Source organism: Mobula hypostoma, chromosome 3 (genome assembly GCF_963921235.1).
Source record: "Mobula hypostoma chromosome 3, sMobHyp1.1, whole genome shotgun sequence".
Lineage (NCBI taxonomy): Eukaryota > Metazoa > Chordata > Chondrichthyes > Myliobatiformes > Myliobatidae > Mobula > Mobula hypostoma.
In genome coordinates, this window is record NC_086099.1 from 165,338,351 (window position 1) to 165,355,732 (window position 17,382).

Below are 17,382 nucleotides of genomic sequence, written 5' to 3' on the forward strand. Positions count from 1 at the left end.
TTGTTGTCAAAATCAAGTTTAAGCAGTGTTTGTCTCTAATGAATACGGACACATTGAACTGTAATGTCACCATCATTTACCCTAATGCCACTCCCTCAGATTTTTGGCAAGGTTCAAGAATTTTTCCAATTGGTATGTTTCCCGTTTTTAACAATTTATCACACAAAGGTATTTTACAAGTTGCTAAGTGCGTGCATCACTGTTCCTGTTTTTCTTTTTTATTTCTGAAAGAGGTCTAATTGGGTTCTCTTTTTAATTTGTTTTGATTTGCACTAATAGAAAAAATGCAACGTGATGCATTCTGGGAGATCTTTAAGAAGTATCTCGTCTAGCGCATGTATGACGAAGGCATAGAAGGCAAAGGACTGAGTGCTGATGAACAGGATTGGTATAGATATGTACTTGATGGTTAGCATAGACAAGGCTGGCTGAACCATCAGTTTCTGTGCCATTTGACGACATGATGAACATACACTTTCCACCTCAAATAAACTGCTGGAGGAACTCAGTGGGTGGAGCAGCATCTGTGGGGGCAAAAGGATAGTCGATGTTATGGCTCTTCACTCCGCATCAGGTTTGAATGTGGAGGGAAGATAACGGAAAGAGATGAGATACAGGGGCTGGTATGTGATATGTGGAACTAGATGGGGGGAAAGGAGGATGATGCATAGATGGAACCAGGTGAGATGGTGGGGAAGAGAGCAGGTGTGTGAAGCCAGAGACTGGTGGAAGATAAGAAAAAAAAACAAATCAGCAGATGGAGTCAGGTGTGGAAGGGGACAGGAAGAGTAGACCAGGGAAGAGGGAAACCCAGGTGGGTGGGTGTGTGGGTGATCGACAGATGGAATGGAAAAGGTAGGCACAGAGAGAGACAACATGGCTGGAGTGGTAGAAGGAACAGAGTTGGGGGGTCATCTGAAATTATAACGTTAATATCATTGGATTTCAATTGGAGTTCGTCATATTTCTTCTACACTCTCAGTTCTGATGAATGTCGAGCACCCCTCTGCCTCCACCAATGCTGCTTCCCTTGCTGTGTTGCTCCAGCACCTTGCTTCTTTTCTCCAGTGCCTGTAGTCTCTCTTGTGTTAACTTTCCTTCTAAGTTGAACTGACAATGACAGAGATCTGCAAGTTCCTTGGAGCTTCTCTGAATCTGCCATTTGAACTTTGGTAGAAAGTCAGAAGTGGCAATTGTGAAAGGACCTTCAATCATTACAAAAGTGGAACAAAAAGGAAATTGATCCATCATTGTGAAAAACTGTTGATTGTTGGGATACTTGCTAGTTTTAGAGCTTTTTAAAGAATTCTTGGAACAAAACAATATACACCCATGTGTATCATGTGAGAGATATGTTAAAAACCCAGATGATTGTGATTGGAATTAGGGTTCAAGTTTATAGCTTGAAATTTGAGATGGTGTTGGTTTTTTGTGGTATGTGATCTTACAAGTGCTACAATAAAGAGTAATTGGAAAATTACTCTTTCCCGGATTACTCTGACCCGGATCTGGGCTGTACCCTCCAAATATCTGGAACTGCCTCTCGGTTTTTTGCACTACCTTACTTTCCCTTTTCTATTTTCTATTTATGATTTATATTTAAAATTTTTACTATTTACTATTGATTGGTACTCCAGGGAGCGCGAAGTGCAGAATCTAATATTGCTGTGAAGATTGTATGCTCTAGAATCAATTGTTTGGTGACAATAAAGTAAAGTAAATTAAGCGACAAAATAATTTATTCCTTCATCAAGCTTTCTCATCATTTTAAAGACAAATCATAGAAATGGTACTGCAATCTAGTGAAGGATTTAAGAGCAAGTTCTCTTTAAAGTATTAATATTGCTTGGTTTAATTCATTAATTTCCTTAACAATCACAATGGTTGGTAATGGGGTTACCCACTGCAGCACACAACACACGCCTGGTCACTGGAGACACAAGCGATGGCAGATGCTGGAACCTAGAGGAATGTACAATTTGCTGAAAGAATTCAGCAAGTCAAACAATATCTGTTGGGTGGGGGGGGGAGGAATTGTCAACAGTGTAGGTCAAAGCCCTACATCAAGGCCAATTTCTTCCCCTCCCCTCCCTCCCCAAACAGATGACCCACTGATTTCCTTCACCACACTGTTCGTTGCCTATCAGTGAATTATTCACCTTCAAACTTTGGCATCCTCATCTCCAATATTGTTCCCTCACTCTCTCTCTGCCTCCTCACCCCACAAATGCTATGCCCCAGGTCCCATAACCAATAATCCACCTATTTTATAATCCCGTTCACCCTTGTGAAACTGTGATCCCAACCCATATCCACATGTTGGGAATTTGCGAGCTGTCAGTGCCCAACTCCTATACCCCACCCTTCCCATACCTGTTCTTACTTAGCTTAACATGTTTTTCAGGAGTTTGTATGTTGCCTACTGTTTCCTCCTTGTGAACTAAAATGCAGTTGCCTGCACTGAACTTCACGAGTGAATATTCTATACAAGTATCTAAAACTCTGAGGTGAGTTCTTGAAACCAAGGCATTTATGGAAATAAATAAACTATTATACTTCTTAGTTCCATCTTTGCCCCTGAAATTATACCTCCAGTAAATACGTTTTTTTTGCACCTCCATGGTTATTCTGAGGTTGATTCTGAATCCATCTTTGAGCTTGCTTAGTAACTGCATGGAATTTTGGTATAGAGCTTTCCTCAGTACTGTTTATTGCTCAATGCTGAAGTGATAGCTCAGGCATGATCTTGCCTTTCTGAATCTTTGAGCTCTGTTTATCAGTCCATGAAGACCTATCTATCTGCACTGCTGCAACGGGAATAAGAGATTGGCCAAAATCTACCAGATTCAAAGAGGTAGAAATTAGTGGGAGTTCTTGACACAGGTTATGATTGCACAAACGATTCTTACTTCTTCTTGTGAGCTAATTCTACAATTTTTTAAATAGACCTGTTTCCTCTAGCTGTTTGGTCATCCTGTGTGAAGATGTGCTCCCAGATGTGAAATACTGATTCATTAAATACATCTTTTTATGCAGAGATCTTAGAGGTTATTTTGTATTTCTCCTGATTGGATTGTGCTCAGAATGTTTCTGTTCAACAATACAGTCAATGGCCACTTTATTAGGTACCTCCTTTACCTAATAAGGTGGCCTCTGAATATATGTTTGTAGTCTTCTGCTGCTGTAGTCCATTCACTTCAAGCTTTTATATATTGTGCATTCTGAGACACTCTTCTGCACACCACTGTTGTAACACGTGGTTATATGAGTTACTACCACTTTCCTATCAGCTTAAACCAGTCTGGCCATTCACCGCTCACCTCTCTTATTAACAAGGCAGTTTTGCTCACAGAATTGTCTCTGTAATTCAAGAGGCGGTTGTGCGTGAAAATCCCAGGAGATCAGCAGTTTCTAAAATACTCAAACCACTCTGTCTGTTATCAACAATCACTCCACAAACAAAGTCACTTTGACCACACTTCTTCATTCTGATGTTTGGTCTGAACACCTGAATTTCTTGACCATGTCTGCATGTTTTTATGCATTGAGTTGCTGCCACATAATTGGCTGATTCAATATTTGCATTAACACGCAAGTGTCACTGAGGGTACAAAACTAATTTAAAAAGGAGTATTTACATGCTGTGCTTCCCAGTGTTCTGAATTCTATTGCAATGCCCCAATGGTAATATTGAATGTCTTAGTAGAGTTGTTAAGTAGTTCAAATGGCAATTGTGTTTCTCATTAGTGAATGATCTTTGATGACTAAGATCTCTGTTGCTACAACAGAAAACAGTTTGCACTTAAGACCATAAGACAAAGGAGCAGAAGTCAGCCATTCGGCCCATCGAGTCTGCTCCGCCATTTTATCATGAGCTGATCCATTCTCCCATTTAGTCCCACTCCCCCGCCTTCTCACAATAACCTTTGATGCCCTGGCTACTCAGATACCTATCAATCTCTGCCTTAAATACACCCAATGACTTGGCCTCCACTGCTGCCCGTGGCAACAAATTCCAAAGATTCACCGCCCTCTGACTAAAAAAATTTCTTCGCATTTCTGTTCTGAATGGGTGCCCTACAATCCTTAAATCATGCCCACTCGTACTAGTCACCCCATTGTGGGAAACAACTTTGCCACATCCATTCTGTCCATGCCTTTCAACATTCGAATGTACACACTTGTACATTCAGTGAGTGAGCTTGCAGTTTTTATGATCACGGTCTGCATTGCCACGACGTCAGTTGACAATTGCATTGCAGTCAGGGCAATAACATAACCAAATAAGGAAGATTCGAAGTGTCACACACAAAATGCTGGAGGAACTCAGCAGGCCAGGCAGCATCTATGGAAAAAAGTAAACAGTCAACGTTTCAGGCCGAGACCCTTCATCAGGACTCATGCATTTTGTGTGTGTTGCTTGGATTTCCAGCATCTGCAGATTTTCTCTTGTTTGAGATTTGAAGTGTACTGCTTGAAATTCCCTTGGCATGTTGTAGTGATATCACGTATCACGTGTAAGAACGTGATTGGACAGAGTTCAGAGTATGTGCAGAAATGACAGAATGATCTAGAAACTTGCATGGTGAAAACGTGGTTGATGTTTGCTGTTGCAAATAAAAGTTCTAGTTTTAATTCTTCCAGAATATGGTTTGTTCTTAGTAACCCACAGTATATATAAAGAACACAACATGGTGTCAGAAGTTGGTCTGGAAGAATAATATGTTTCACTAACACAGGAGTAGCGAAGATAATCGAAAAAAGAACGCAAACTTTTTCGTTGTTTGCTAACAGCTTTAAAAATGGAAGTTTTGCAACCCCCATCAACACTTCAGCTGACTGGAAACGTAGCTGAAAACTGGAAAAGATTTAAACAGCGTTTTGAAATTTATTTATCGGCAATTGGAGCAGATAATAAAATGGAAAAAACGAAAGCTGCAATTGTACTCCACGTAATAGGGGACGACGCAGTTGAGGTATATAAGCATTTTACTTTTCAAAATGGAAAGAATTTAAATTTCAAAGCGATAATGGACAAAATTGACGCATTTTGTATACCGAAGCGCAATATGGTGTATGAACAGTACAAATTTTTCAAATGTCGGCAGAGACCTGGTCAAACGATTGATCAATTTGTTAACGAGTTGAGACACCACAGTAAAAATTGCGAGTTTGCAGAGCTCACAGACTCTCTCATTAAAGACGGAATTGTTTCTGGCATTTTGGATAATGGTCTGAGAGAAAGACTGTTAAGAGAGCAAGACATTGACCTGGAAGAAGCTTTGAGGCTGCGCAAAGCTTCAGAAACTGTGATGTCGCAGGCAAAAAGAACTTTTTATTGAGAGCTGCGTAGACGCTGTAAAGCGCGAACATATTAGGAAAAATAATGAAGCGACAATGAAACCGACAGAGAGCAAGACGTCATCTGAAAGAAAAAAACTTTGTGATTGCTGTGGGCGGCAGCAGCAACCAAAAAATTTCCAACGTATCAGAAAACGTGCAATGACTGTGGGAAGAGTCATCATTTTTCCCACTGTTGCAGAAGTAGAAAGAAAATAAAACAAGTAAATGCTGTGCTTGAAAATGAATGTGAGGAGTTTTATATAGATGTGCTTTGTGAAAACAAACAAAGTAAGAATGACTGGACTATTCCATTGCAAGTGAACCAGAACAATATTCTGTTTAAACTTGATACTGGAGCACAAGTAAATGTTCTTGCCGAATCTGAGTTTAATGTATTAAAGCCAAGACCAAAGTTACATAAGACAAATATAAAAGTGACTGGGTATTCAGGAGCAGACATTCCAGTTAAAGGAACATGTGCCTGAAGTATCGCACAAAAATATTGTGCACACGCTTTCATTTGTGGTGGTGCCAAGGAATGTACGTCAATACTGGGTTTATCTGCCTGTGAGAGACTGAATTTGGTGAAAAAAGTCTTAGTCCTGGACAGTGACACAGAGTCAGAATAGAGTGACTTGATGAAAGAGTATGAAGCCATACAGAGACCAAACTTGCCGGTACAGTAACAATACTGATCTGAAGCTAAAGAGTGACAAGAATCAGGATCCAATTGAAGAATTGAAAGCACAAGTGAAGGAATTGAGAAGTTTTATTCAAATGATGAAGTCTCAGTATAAAAAAGAGATTACACAGTTAATGAATGAATTAGATGAAGAAAAGAAGATTTATATTTCATTACAAATGGAAGTGGAAGAATTAAGAAAGCTACAGTACTTGAGGAAGTACAACCCAGATCATATATGGTCCAAACCGAAGAAGGAGCAATGTTAAGAAGAAATCGCAAAGACCTTAAGAAAGAGCCAACTTCAGAGTTTCAGTTAACTGATGCAGACCAGACAAAACATGAAAATAACAACGAAACACAAGAACTGTGTGAGCCACTTAGAAGGTCTATTCGTGTTCGTAAACCCCCAGAGAGACTGATAGAGACATGTTAAATTATGCATTTCTTTTGATTAATGTTGCTAATTGTTTTTCTTTTTAAGGAAAGGAAGATGTGGTGATATCACGTGTCACGTGTCAGACCGTGATTGGACAGAGTTCAGCGCATGCGCAGAAATGACAGAATGATCTAGAAACTTGTATGGTGTAAATGTGGTTGATGTTTGCTGTTGTAAATAAAAGTTCTAGTTTTAATTCTTCCAGAATATGGTTTGTTCTTAGTAACCCACGGTACGTATTATTGAAACATATAAAATCCTAAAGGGATTGGACAGGCTAGATGCAGGAAGATTGTTCCCAATGTTGGGGAAGTCCAGAATGAGGGGTCACAGTTTGAGGATAAAGGGGAAGCCTTTTAGGACCGAGATTAGGAAAAATTTCTTCACACAGAGAGTGGTGAATCTGTGGAATTCTCTGCCACAAGAAACAGTTGAGGCCAGTTCATTGACTATATTTAAGAGGGAGTTAGATATGGTCCTTGTGGCTAAGGGGATCGGGGGGGGGGTATGGAGAGAAGGCTGGTACAGGGTTCTGAGTTGGATGATCAGCCATGATCATACTGAATGGCGGTGCAGGCTTGAAGGACCGAAGGGCCTACTCCTGCACCTATTTTCTATATTTCTATGTATAAAGATCACAACACATGTGAATATAATGGCTTTACTTCAACTAATTTTTAAAGGGCACATGGCATCTGTAACTGCAAGCATGTGCCTGCACAAAATGTTAGTCAACTCAGCAATTGTTCGATTTGCAGCTTCACCCCAGTTGTGCAGGTTGTGCTAATCCTTTGTGGAACAGAGGATAAAAAGTTCTCAAAAAAAACGCTTTTCCTTTGGTGCTCACTTAACCCATCACTGGAGTCAAAAGATTGCCGTGTGGAGTTTGGAATATTCAATTATATTCAGCTATAACACTTAAAAATACTTTGGCTTCCAATACATCCAGAAGCCTCAAGGTAGTGAGGTTTCCCCATACTCCCTCTGCACATTTTGTAAAATATAGCCAATGGCTATATTCTTTATAAAGCAAGTTGGATAGCAGAACTGAGATACAACCCTGTCATCAGTATTTCCCAGTGAGGTTCACTGTTTATTTCCCAACATAGTTAAAGTTACCGGGAAAATTCCTTTAACAATTCACCCCCATGACTCTAGTAAGAAAACAATTTCTGCATGTTGCAAAGTGTTAGGAAATGTTGAACACTAAGTCTCTAGAATCAGATTTTATTAAACAGGACTATCTAGGGTCAATTCTTATTGCAAGAAGAGCGAACTGTTAAAACCTGCTGATACTGTACAGGAGAATCCAGGATTGACCCTGAATGCCTGTGGATTTGCTTTAGATTTACATTATAAGGAAAGCATTCATGGAATACTGTACATACATTCTTGAATGCTGTTATTTGGGCAGGATTTCATATTATTTGGCAAATCTTAAATCATATGGAACCGTGAAGCTGTAAAAATCATGTATAAATATGTATTAGACATGTTATGAGGTCGTATTCACTTACTGGGAATTTACAATCTTCATCAGAAAACAAATAGATTATTCAGAGGTAGGAACAGTTTGGAATAAGGGTTTAATGATCAAACTGAGCTTTTCTATAAAGTTACTTTGGCAAGGTTACAAAAGTATTCCCATTAGTATTGATTGACAGTTACTAATGTAATGCAAAAAATAAAGTAAACAAAGTTTAATCAATGGCAAGCTAATGAAGGAACTCCATACCCTTCTTCTCCCACGAATGTGACAAACAGCTTGTTCCGTTGGAGGTCTTTGCGTGAATAGGCCATAACCTGATTGAAAGTACCCTCCAGCAAGTGATCCCGCCGTATAATTAACCTGTAACGGATAGAGTAGTGCTTAGAATGAGGTTATAGAAATAGCTGGGTGTGAAGAACTGTTGCCAGTGGGATTGTCACTTAAGGAATTTCATTTTTTTATATAATTGAAAGCACATGTATTACTCATTTAGAAAGTACCAAATTAATTTTCTTGGAGAAAATGTGTACGTTTTTGAATTGGGGCTTTTGCTTATTAACACATCTCTTAAATTGACCTCATCTTCACAAGACACTTTTTAAAAATGAAACTACAAAACACTGTTGACTGAACTATCTGCCATTAGTTTTAATACAATTCTCACATACTTCTACTATCACCAAATAGAGATTCCTTTTACCAAAAAAAGGTGTATTTTTGCAAAGGAAGAATAAAATATGCCTTCATGTGTTATTTCATCATAACATTAGAAATAGCCAAGTGTTTTACAGCCAAAAATTACTAATGTACTCAGTATATTGAGCAGTTACCACAAATATATGTTCTTGCCAACTTTTGCCCATTGGTTTTAAGGATAATACATTCAGTGATGCTCAATCAAACCCTATGCCAAATTTCTACATGGTTCTGTTTCCCAAAGCTCCATGCTGCTGCTTGAGTTTGTAAAATAGAGCTCATTAACAACATGAGGAAATTATAAATGTGGTGTCCTTACTTAATCTTTCCTGGTCCTTGCCCATAACCTTTGGCTTCAAGCTTTCTGTAGAAATTTCTCAATTTAGCTTCAAAATCCCTCCTGTATGGTGCAGGGGCCCTTGCACTTGCACGCTGCATACCTAGCAAATAAAACATTGAACATATCATTTCCATTTTCTAGTTTATGACATGAAGTAAAATCAGGACTTACCCATTTCTGTGACATGAATTCTCTCAGTGCCTGTGCTATGGTCTATATGACAGATTGCAATAATTGGCACAATACTATGATCTGTTTGATCAATTAGTGCCCATCTACACAATGGTCCTTAAATAATTGTATAAAATGCAATGGTGTAGATTGACGTAAACAATCCTAAGAGCCAATCCATCTGATCGGAGTCTGACAGGACCCAACAATGTGTGTCAGCTTCAGGTTCGCTTGCAACACTATTGTTGATCCTTAGGCTTTGATCATGTTCTATTGTGAAATTTAACACTAAGAAAAATAAGTGCAACTACTGCTGAACTACTGGATAAAAAGAGTTGAGTCTGTGGTGTTCCAGAAGACATGCAGTACATATCTATTTTAAGAGCTGCTCACTTTTGTTTGACTGAAAACGACCACCATGAATGAAATTTCCAGTTTTGATTGTGTGCTGCATGGCCTACGCTGGTTTATCTGCCTCAGGTTACAATGATGTGCAGATGTGCTTCAATGCAATTCCAACACGAAACACAATTCACCTGGCGAATTCTGAGGTGAGGATCCAGGGGAGCACCGGGGAGAGTAGCTGTATCCTGGGTGAAATAAAGCATGCGCTGGAACATAGGACATGATTTCATCTTCAAAGAGGCTAAAAGAAAAGAGAGCATAAATCCACATTTGATTTCTTTGGCAACTTGCTTTGGATAGGGGCAAACTCAAAGTTGAGTTTATTGCCATATGCAAAAGTGATACAACTGCTATTGACAAAAACATTTGCTTTTCAGAATGCAGTGTGAATTTTAAACTTACTTCTTGTACGTGAACGTAAATAAGATTTCATACTCAGAAAAATATTAAAATAAATGCCAGGTGGATTCTGTGGTCAGTGTCAAAGGAATGTTCTTGATCATGATCTTACAATGGGGTGTCTTCAGAGCTACAAACTCTACAGTTTGCTGCTTCCATCCGGGGATTTGTGCCGTCCATCAAAGCAGCAGGTATAGAACAAACGTTCATCAGAGCACTTAACAGTTGGCAAAGCAGGAAGTGAAAAAGGGGGCAACACATATCACACATAAGTCATTGGATGTAATAGAAAAGTGGTTGGGACATTTATGTGGTGTGAAAAGAAAGTTACATAGCAAAATATCAATTTTGATTGAAATTTTAATAACATTAATATTTACATTTTCTGTCATGGCAATGAGACTCGCATTACAAAAATAAATTCTACATTGGCTGCATCTCTGACAAATTCAGTAAGCTCACTCATAAAGCAAAAGTGTATTCATATCAGTGACTTCTAAACTTCTATGTTTAACTCTGTATGTCTTGAGTTGCTGTTGGTTTCAATAGTATCATATTAGCATCAACTCGAAAAATTTCCCATAAGGAATTCAACATACAGTAATTTTTTACTTGAAGCAAGTGTAATCTACATATATTCAAATAATATTGTTCTTCTATATATTTGACATAATAAAGACCTGCAATTAACATATAGCATTTGAATTATATAAATAATTTAAAAACCTGACAGCATCAGTCTATAAATAGAAGCTGTTGTGTTTTGTAACTCCAAAGTGTAATAAACAATTGAAAGGAAAACAAGGGAGCTGGCAATGTGAGTCCAACCAGTTTTTATTTTAAGTGAGGTGCGTATGTATGGTGTGGCAGCAAAATGATGTTTGCAATTTACATACTTTTACATATAATCCATAGTGAATTCTGTAAACAACAAAGGATATTTAATCAAACAATATATTTACAATATTACTTAAATATTAAATACACTACACTCCTCTCTGCTTAGCTGTAAACTTCAAATTAATATAGAATGCATCTCAACAGTATATACAGTATACTATATAATACAACTACTGTATATAGACATCCACAGCATTGTAAATTTTAAATTGTCCCATTCAGGCCTGAAGATTTAATTGCTGTGGAGGCTTTTTTCACTCTTGTGGGATAACTAACATCAGGAACAAATGAAACGACCATTGTTGGAGTGGCCGTCTTTGAAGTAGACAGTGTAGAGTGGTTATTAGAGGCTTTAGCTCTTCAAGGCTTTAGCAAGGAGAGGCTTAAGAGAGAGAAGGTGAAAAGGCTGTAGGTAGATTTTTTTCTCCCCGTTTGTTCATTGTTTTCCTTCTTTACACTTACACAGTTAGAACAGTAGGGATGCCAGGCAGGATTGTAGAATGCTTAAAAGATGTGGGAAGGCAAGGAAACCTCCAGTGTTCCTAATGATGACGTCTATGGGAAGTGCATCCCACTGCAGCTTCTAACAATCCACGCTAAGGAGTTGGAGCTGGAACTGGATGAACTCCAGCACATTCGGCAGGCTGACGGGGTGATAGACAGGACATATAGAGAGGTAGTTACACCCAAGGTGCAGGACACAGGAAACTGGGTGACAGTCAGGAAGGGGAAAGAGGTTAAAAAAGCTAGTGCAGAGTATCCCTGAGGCCATCCCCCTCAACATCAGGTATATCACTTTGGATAGTGTTTGGGGGTGTTTGAGATAGCAGAGGAAAGTCGCAGTGGTCAGATCTCTGGCACTGAGTCTGGCTTTGTGACTCAGAAGGGAAGAGGGAAGAAGAGGTAAACTGTGGAGATAAGTGATTCCTTCATTCGGGGAACAGACAGAAGGGTCTGTGGATGAGAACGAGATTACTGGATGGCATGTTGCCACTTGGGTGCAAGGGTCGAGTCCTCAGTATTCTTTAAGTGGGAGGGTGTAGTTCATGTAGGTACCAATGACATAGGTCGGAAGGGTGATGAGGTTCTGTATAGGAAATTCAGGGAGTTAGGTGCTAAGTTAAAGGGCAAGACCTCCAGGGTTCTAATCTCAGGGTTGCTACCCATGCCATGTGCTAGTGAGGTGAGAAATTGGAATATCATACAGTCTAGCATGTGTAGGCAGGAGGGCATCAGATATTTAGGGGAGGAGTTTCTTTCAGGGAAGTTGAGACCTGTACGGAAGAGATGGTTGCATTTGAACTGGAAGGATCGAATATCCTAGCAGGATATTTGCTCATGCTGCATGGGGTGGGGGGAGAGGTATAGGAACCAGAGTGAATGAACAGAGGGTGCAGTGGTTATGGAATCAGATGTTATTAAGACTCCAACAAAGTTAGGAATCAAAAGGTTGAGCATGGTGTGACTAATGTTCTGAGCTGCGTACATGTCAATGCAAGAAGTATTGTAGGAAAGGCAGATGAGCTCAGGGCATGGATCAACACATGGATATTAGTGAGTCTTGGTTGCAGAAGAGTCAGGACCGGCAGCTCAATATTCTGGGGTTCCATTGTTTTAGGTACAACAAAGTGGGAGGGATTAAAGGGGAAGGGGTGGCGTTACTAGTCAGGGAAATTGTCACAGCAGTGCTCAGTCAGGACAGATTGGAGAACTTCTCTTGTGAGGCTCTATGGATGGAACTGAGGAATAAGAAAGGTATGATCACATAAATGGGATTATATTATAGACCACCCAACAGTCTGTGGGATCTAGAAGATCAAATTTGTAGAGAGATCGCTGACTGTTGCAAGAAACATAAGGTTATGATAGTAGGTGATTTTAACTTTCCACATATTGACTGGGACTCCCATACTGTAAAAGGACTAGGGGATAGAGATTGTCAGCTGTGTTCAGTAAAGTGTCCTTCATCAGTCCATAGAAGTCCCAAACAGAGAGTGTGTAATACTTGATCTGCTGTCAGGGAATGCAACATGACAGGTGACAGAAGTTTGTGTAGGGGAACACTTTGCATCTAGTGATCATAATGCTATTCGTTTCAAGGTATTTATGGAGAAAGGATAGACCTGGTCCTCGGGTTAAAATTCTAAACTGGAGAAAGGCCAATTTTGACGGTATCAGAACAGATTTGGCAAGTATGGATTGGGACAGGCTGTTTTCTGCCAAAGGTGTCCTGTAGCAGGCAAGTGCAGAAATTGCAGGGGCCCTAGCAAAGATATTTCAATCATCCTTAGCAACAGGTGAGCTTCTGGAGGACTGAAGGATAGCTCTTGTTATTCCACTGTTTAAATAAGGCTCTAAAAATAAACCAGGAGATTATAGGCTGGGGAGACTGACATAAATAGTGGAAGATTATCATATTTTTCATCAACAGGATGCAAATTAGTGCTGTTTTTGAACCTGCAACTTGATTCTTTATCGTTTTCTCTTCCCTCTGCGGTTCGTTTATTTTTGTCTGCCCAACACGCTCTTTGTATATTGTGTCCTACTTTGCTGCATTTTCAACAAGTTTCACTTTTAAACCTGCGTTGGTCTGGTATATGTCAGCCCCTGCCACAACAGTCACACAATTAGTTTGGCCAGGCTGGTTACTGTTTAAACAATGGAATTTTCTTCACTCTCACTTTCATTCCTGACTGCAACTCATTTAATCTCTGTCTGCTCTTTCCATTGATTTTATCTGCTCTTTTAAATGTAAGTTGTACTTCAGTTAGGAGCCATTTTGGAATGCTTTCTTATAAGATTCCACAAACTAAATGACCTCTCAGAGCATTACTGAACTGACAGTGTTCAGACTATCTCTTCAATTTAATCACGCTCGCTGAAATGGCCTCCCATTCCTTATAACTCTGCTTATGAAACCTAAAGCATCTGCAATCAACAATGGTTTCAGTTCTAAATATTACTGCATCACTTTCACGATATCAGCAAAGCTCATTTTAGCTGGTTTGGTTGGAACAGTCAAATTTCTAAGCAAACTGTACCAAGGCACTGAGCAAAACTAGCATTCACTTCACACTGGCTATTTCATTTGCTTCAAAAATACAGCTCAATATGCTCAGTATACATATTCCAGTTATCAGTTGTTTAATTAAGGGAGTCTTTCTTTCTGACAGAGCCAGCCATTTCTGCTTTTTTAAAAAAAAATTATGATTCTTATCACCCAGTACTCACTGTTTATGAACCTGTGAATTTGTCTTTTTTTTGCTCTAACATCTCACTGCACTTCTTTTAAAACCTCAAACGTCTCACTGTGCTTTCTTCAGACTCGACTGTCTTGCTGCACTTCAACAGGTAGGTCTCGCGTTCATCTTAAAACCTGGTCACCACTCCAAAACACAAAAACTAATAGAAGGGAAAACAAAAGAGTTGGAAATGTGAGTCTAACTTCATTTTTACTTTAAGCGAGCTGCATATGTATGATGTGGCAGGGTAATGACGTATGCCATTTATGTACTTTTACATATAACCCTCAATGTATTATGTAAACAACAAAGAATATTTAATCAAACAATATATTTACAATATTACTCAATTATATTCTAAAATATTAAATACACAACAGAAACCAAGTGTTTGCAGAAACATACAAAATGAAATGCATGAAACACATTTGTTCAAGATTCAACTTGCATTTATTATCAAAGAATATATAAATTAAACAAACTTGAGATTTGCTTGCTCACAGGTTTGTGTTGGTTGTCAGTCGTTTCTGACAATGATGTATGTCTGTGCAGCTCAACAATTGTGTGTTCTACGGTGGCTCTGCAGTCCAATTCTAGGAGGGCATGAGTGTTGACAGTGAGGCAGGTAAACTGTCTGGCTACTGTTGGAGCAAGTGATATAGCCATTTTCCTCCTCTCTCCAACAGTGACCAGTTCTGCATGGTGACTATTCTTTAAGTTATTGGAGGCTCGTCTTACCAGGGCATGCCATCCAGTCCTGTCCTAAGCACTCCACTCAAGTTGCTGAGGAGCAATGTCAGCATGCGTGAGGTTGGCTTTTACACAGGCCTTGAACCTCTTACAAGGTCGCCCCCTGTGTCTTCTTCCTTGCGACAGCTCTCTGTATGGCAAATGTTTAGGTTTTCTGGAATTCTCCATGCGTATAACATGGTCCTGTCCAGCAGAGCTGGGCTTGCAGGATCATTGCTTCAATGCTTGTGCTCTTTGCTCTTTCGGGGACTTTCAGTTTGGGGACACGGTCCTGCCAGTGGATGCCCAGGATTGATCTCAGGCTATGTGTGTGGAAGAGTTTCAGCATTTCAAGGTGCCTTCTATATACGGTCCAGGTTTCACAGCCATATAATAGACTACTAAGGACTACCGCTTTGTACACCTTGAGTTTCATGGCTTTTCAGATATTATGCTGGTTCAGTACATGTGATCGCAAGCGCCTGAGGGGTTGACTGGCCTCACAGGTAGCCACAAAGCAAGAAACTCAAAGGAACCCAATTAAAGAAAAGAAACAATAAAAATAATAATAAAAGACCAACACCCGATGCACAAAAGAAAGAAAAAAAATACAAATCATGCAAACATTTGAAGCGAACAACAGCTATTCTGAACCAAAATTGATCTGAACCCTGGAGCAGCCCAGAGTAGGCCCAAAGCCTTGCTTATCAGTTTATCATATTACCAGGCATGGAGCACAGCAGCCGAGGCAGTCTTCATAGCCTCAGCGCCATGGAGATAACAGCAGAGAATGAGTGAAATCACCTCTTGTCCTGACCAACACCCTGTCTTTTCAGTCCACCTGGGCTAGCATTTAAATTGATCCAACAACAGAACAGCAAAAGGCTCCAGCGCCCTGGAGAGAGGAGTGAAGATCATGGAGTGAGTGAAATCAGCTGGCATTTAAACTGTCTGAACAGCATAATGTACCTCGCACTAGGACCCAGACACTGCTGCACTTAAAGGCTCCGGGCCTAGACCACGTTGCTCAGTGACTTGCTCCGTGCCCAGCCTGAAGCTGCTCTCAAGCTCTTCAGGTCAGTTTGGTGCCCAGAATGACACAACCTCGCACCCAGGCCAGTTGAACGAGCATTGGATCTTCTCTGCCCAGGCCCCAGCTTCTCCTTTTAGTGCCCAAAGCCATCCAACCTCACTCCTGGGCCAGCTGTACTGGCATCAGAACTCCAACTGCAACGATTCTACAACACACTGTCTCAGCTCAGGCCCTGAACTCATCTTACCATCGGCTGCCCCTTCACTCTTTGAGGCAATAATTTAACACGATTTACCACAGAAAAGTTATTTTTAATGATGTTTTCAGTCGGATTTCTTATCTTTTTGACTACCAGAAGCTGTTGTGCACATTCAGTCGTGCCATCTTAACTGGAAGTAATGTTTTATCCAGCTCTATAGCATGAGATGGTCCTTAGCAATGGCCCAGGTCTGCCATGTTTACAAAGAGCAGCACAAATTCAGTCAGGTTGATTATCATCTTATCCAAACATTCATTTCTTCTACCACTAGCACATTAACACCGCAGAGAGTGACATCTACAAAATACCTAAAAATAAAAGCTGGTCATGGCAGCAATGCACAAATTTCAGATTGACTGAATCATTTAAGTACCTCCGTAAATCAGCTTTGAAATCTTCAAGGGATTTAATAAAATGGAGAAATTGGAAGGAATTAATTCTGATGGAGAATTCAGAAAGATTACAAGACCTTTTTATTGAAAGGTGAAATATGATTAATGGTATATCAAAGGAAACTCTGGAGGAACAGTGCAAGTGCCCTCTTTACGCCACTTTGGTATATCCCTCAAATGCTGTATATCATTTTTTTCTTCATATTCTAGTTATTACTCCTGAAATGTTGATTTCCCTAATATTAATAATACTTATGTGGATTGCTTTAATTAACAACATTAAAATGGATGGTTTCCATGTAATAATCTTATGGTCATTTTGTATATTTAAATTTGGGAACACTCATTGCAGGCCAAAACCACCTTTCTGATTAATCAGGCTATTATTTCATGGTTCTTTACAAGCCTCTTTCACCCAGTGTCATTTTAGAATATGGGGACTCTGCTTCAACAGTGGTTTTAATGTGATTTCTTCGCTCCAGCCTTCATACCAAGAATGGCACTTCAACCTCTCTCTCTTTACATTTGCTATTATCCTAAAGATATTCCTTCTAAACCTCTTGCAAAAATATGAGCATGGAAATTAAAATGGACACTCTGTGCAGTAGTGAGGGAGTGATGTGCTGTCAGATGAATCATCTTTCAGACACACATTAAACCAAGGTTCTGTCTGCTCTCTTGGAAGGACATGTCACTCATTTCAAAAGCATTATTTTGCAGAAGAGTAGAGGAGATATTTCTGGAGACCAGACCAATGTTTATTTTTCATTCAATATCCCCAAAGCAGGTCAACATTGTTGCTTGTGAGAGTTTTCAAAATTCATTGACTGAAGGGGGTGAACAATTTTTTCTATTTTTTTAAT

At 39.6% G+C, this 17,382-nt stretch overlaps 1 protein-coding gene across 2 annotated transcripts in view; it reads right to left on the reverse strand.

The window, feature by feature from the left end:
- The window catches only part of LOC134344369 (E3 ubiquitin-protein ligase HECW1-like), a 485,729-nt gene that overhangs the window by 71,942 nt on the left and 396,405 nt on the right, over positions 1-17,382 (reverse strand). For both annotated transcript variants that reach the window (XM_063044047.1, XM_063044048.1), the window contains 3 exons: positions 9,697-9,806; positions 8,969-9,089; positions 8,200-8,313 (listed from right to left, as the gene is read on the reverse strand). In XM_063044047.1, the coding sequence (XP_062900117.1) occupies positions 8,200-8,313; positions 8,969-9,089; positions 9,697-9,806 (345 nt within the window). The remainder of the gene's footprint in view (positions 1-8,199; positions 8,314-8,968; positions 9,090-9,696; positions 9,807-17,382) is intronic.